Source organism: Rhipicephalus microplus, chromosome 1 (assembly GCF_043290135.1).
Source record: "Rhipicephalus microplus isolate Deutch F79 chromosome 1, USDA_Rmic, whole genome shotgun sequence".
Classification (NCBI taxonomy): Eukaryota; Metazoa; Arthropoda; class Arachnida; order Ixodida; family Ixodidae; genus Rhipicephalus; species Rhipicephalus microplus.
Window position 1 is genome coordinate 254,558,134 of NC_134700.1, and position 3,619 is coordinate 254,561,752.

At 44.0% G+C, this 3,619-nt stretch overlaps 1 protein-coding gene across 1 annotated transcript; it reads right to left on the bottom strand.

Moving 5' to 3' along the window:
* Positions 1-1,633: 1,633 nt before the first annotated feature.
* mRpL44 (mitochondrial ribosomal protein L44) lies at positions 1,634-2,821 on the bottom strand. The gene has a single exon (XM_037435249.2). The coding sequence runs from the start codon at positions 2,733-2,735 to the stop codon at positions 1,740-1,742; it is 996 nt and encodes a 331-aa protein (XP_037291146.2). The 5' UTR covers positions 2,736-2,821; the 3' UTR covers positions 1,634-1,739.
* Positions 2,822-3,619: the final 798 nt, after the last annotated feature.

A 3,619-nucleotide genomic window follows, 5' to 3' on the forward strand; every position in this document is an offset into this window, starting at 1 on the left:
CTGCTGCAGCTTTAATGATTTCTCCGAAATTATATGGGGTTTTGGTTGGTAAGTGGCTAGGGGAGTATAGCAGTAAGATTGGTACAGAAAATGGATCTCGCACAACTGCAACTGATATTCTGAAATGTGCTCCAAAACATGATACCCATGGTAATTATAAGGTATTTAGGTATTGCATAAAGTTACAAGGTACTGACACCTCTATCGGAGTTCAGAATGTTGCTTTGAATGCAGTTACTTCAATCTACACAGAAAGCAAAACTTTTACATCTCTGTCTACATGTTAGCTGAAATGTGCTTGGTACATACCTAAAAGGGGGCATGCAACACTTTTTCAGCATGGTAAAAAGACGCTGCCGACTAGCGGTCTAGGGTCCCGAAAATGCATGAGCCACACATAGCACACCTCAAGGCACAGAATTTACAATTCTCAAAGCAAGCTGAAAATTGTTCTGTCTTCTCTCAACAAATGATGCCACAGACGAAGTGACCGTGCCATCAATCCAAAGTTCACAATGGTTGGGTGATTTGAGAATAGTGGGTTGCATATCTTTGGGGCCGCCAAGTGTATTCACCAGTGATCACACTGAAAGTAAGTTGCACGTTCTGAGAAAAAAAGAAGTGCCCGATTTGACAATGCACGGTGATGATAGGATGCACCTTAATTCTTGTGCCCTTCTCATCCCCATTTTTTGTTTCAGGCAAGTTAGCATGTAACATGTTCCAGGCAAGTTAGCCGCCTACCATACTCCGTAGTACGTGTCACATGTATATGTAGAAAGAACAAATTTAAGAAATGTGTTGAGCTTCGATTTGGTCTTTTATTTTCTAAAATTGTTGCCCCTGTGTTTAGTAAAGGGTCAAAATCGAGACTCATCTAGCTCGGAATAGGAAATCATGTGCCTTTTTTGTCCTTCTGTAAATCGGAGGTAGTGAGAAGACTCGGAAAGAGGGCTTCAACAACTCTCCTCGGGATGTCGTATGTTTCATACTTCTGGGACGTTTGCAGGATGTCGCGAATCTATGCTGTTTCTGAAACATGCACAAAACTGCTGATGCCACATCAGTTGTAGCAGCAGCCTTGACTGTCGCAGAGTCTTAAGGAATCAATAACTAAACCCAGTGATTTAGCATATGTTGCATATCTCAACCTAAAAAAAAAAAAATGCTTCTCTTAAAAAAATGTAGGTACAATTCACTGCAGCTGTAGTCAGCAGGGCACAAGTTTCAGGACCCCATATTTGTAAAGTAGCTACATCAATTGCAAAGTGCAATAACGAACTGTAAAAGATCACAATATAGCATAACTTGATTTATGCAATGCATGCATCTTTGACAACATGGAGTTTCACCATCTTCTCAACATAGTACAATCAGCATAAGATGGCTCTCTGCAAGCTAAAGAACATGAATGATTTCGCGAGGAAGAGAGAGTTGAGGCGTCACATATTGTAAAGGGTGGATAGATGAGCACCGTTCGTGTTTATGCTGTCAGATACACAGCAGTTTTAGAGTTAGCAACAATATTCATCGGAAATAAAAGTGTTGGTGTGAGTTCGTTGAGGTTTGCCCTCAATACCACTGCAAGCTAAATTTTGGAAGTGACGAGATGAGCGAAGGAAGACCAGTAGCCTAAAGAACGCGCTTCAAGCACATTTATTGACGAGTATACTCATATCTATGATACACAATGTCAAGCAAATGTGTTACACAAGTCACCAAATTTACACAATAATACGTCACAGCGCTGCCACTGAGTTCGTCTGGGTTCCCTGGCCATGCCTCAATGCCAGAGGCATAGCATTTCTGTCGAGCGACAAACCAAATAAACGGCGGAGAGCATCTCTAGCTGCCATTTCTGTGGCTACAGTCAATGTTTCGCCTGCGCTGCAGCCAAGAAATTGCTTGTCTGAGTAAAGCCCAACACAGAAAGTGGCTTCAAGAGTGTTCCTTCCAGACTCCCACAGTAATCTCGCTTCCGCGGGAGCTCTACCGGAATTCTGCAGCACGGCGGCGAGTCTGTCGTGGGGGTCATCGATTTCCCACAGCTCGCACACATCCTTGCCTATCAGCTGCGTCAGAATGAAGTCCCGAATGAACAGCTGAGCTCGTTCTATGCCGCAGTCCTTCAGCAAGCCACCAATCAAAGCCATCAGTACGTTTGCCAGTGTGCTGTCCTCCGGCGGAAAATCGGCACACATGATCAAGTCAGAGGTGCCAATGCTGCTTGAAACTTGCGACAGGACGGAATGCGACAACAAATAGTCTTGCAACGCCTTGACGCCATCCTCGGGAAGTTTAGGAAACGTTTCTACGATGGACTTTTGCACGTAACTCTTGCAAAGGCCGTAACCAGCCGCAGACAGATCTGTGTTCGGAGTTAGGCCAATGTCCGCGTTCTCCGACTGCATGCCGAGTTCTTCGCGCTGTTGCCTTTCCCGTTCCAGGTAAGATGCTTGCACAAAGGCGACTCTAAGCGTGCTATCGGACCAGCTTTCGCCCAGGCGCCTGGCGAATGCATAAATTTCTGCGTCGTAGTTCCATTCCAGACGAACGGAGCGATGCCGCAGGGGCTCGGGGCCTGCTCGCTTCCGACGAGCTTTCATCTCCTTTCGCATTGGTGGGACTGACCGTTTGTAGCCACATACTTGAATAAATCTAGGTGAAGCTTGCAATCGCAGAAGTGGTAGAGCACTTGGCGCAGTTCTCATCATGAAGCGTGCCAGGCACTCCATTGTAGCAGAGTAAAATTCACGAGCACCTTGCTGAGGTGAACACCGCAAAACGACACAACCACCATGCGTTTCCAGTTTGGCTCGGCTTGGCTCGTCTTCCAAACAAAGCCTAAAAATTTGCCGTTTTTCAAAGGATGCGCATGCATCAAAAAAAAGCTACGGTGAAAAAAAAACGTACCTTTAAATTCTCTTATCATTACGCACTTTTCAATAAAGGACAATTTTGTGCACACATAAGCAAAATAAAAACACAGTATCTAAAAAAATGCGTTGCAAAACTATGCCTAATTTTTGAAACTATACGCTCATAACAATAGTGTTCAACACTACGGAGAGATTTATGTCCTATTAATGTGTTCTTGCTGTATGTGCATTGTATGACTAAAGTTCTAGTACACTCTAATATGACCTTAGAGAGCTGCGCGCGTCGGCGGGCCAGTTTGCTTGCATGTGCTTCACCTCAGTCAATATAGAAAACGCCAGCGTTGGCGACGATGCCGAAAAGGCACCAATCAAGGCGCGAGTGAAAGTTCAATCCTTCGTTACAAATGCCAGTTTTTAACTTCACTATTTAAAAAGAAAAAAAAAACAAATTTAGTTTTTGGTCGCTAAGTATCACAACTAGATGGCGCTAGCCGCCAGCCAATCTGAAGGGTACAGCCATATAAACTCATCCATCCAGGAAAAAAAAAAAAAAAAACATTGTATAGAAATTGGTCGAGGTATAGTATACTAGAATATTCTAGTACACTATAGTTGAGGTAAAAATGTGAAAGTGAATGCTGGATGACAGAGATTTGCGAGAAGAAGGCCGGGCCTAGAATATTTTGGAGCCGTCTAAAAGCGCTAGGTGGGAAGTCTGTCACAATGCAACAACATAAATG

Excerpts from the sequence above, each read along its gene's own strand:
- mRpL44 (XM_037435249.2), bottom strand. The coding sequence starts at position 2,735 with ATGGAGTGCCTGGCACGCTTCATGATGAGAACTGCGCCAAGTGCTCTA.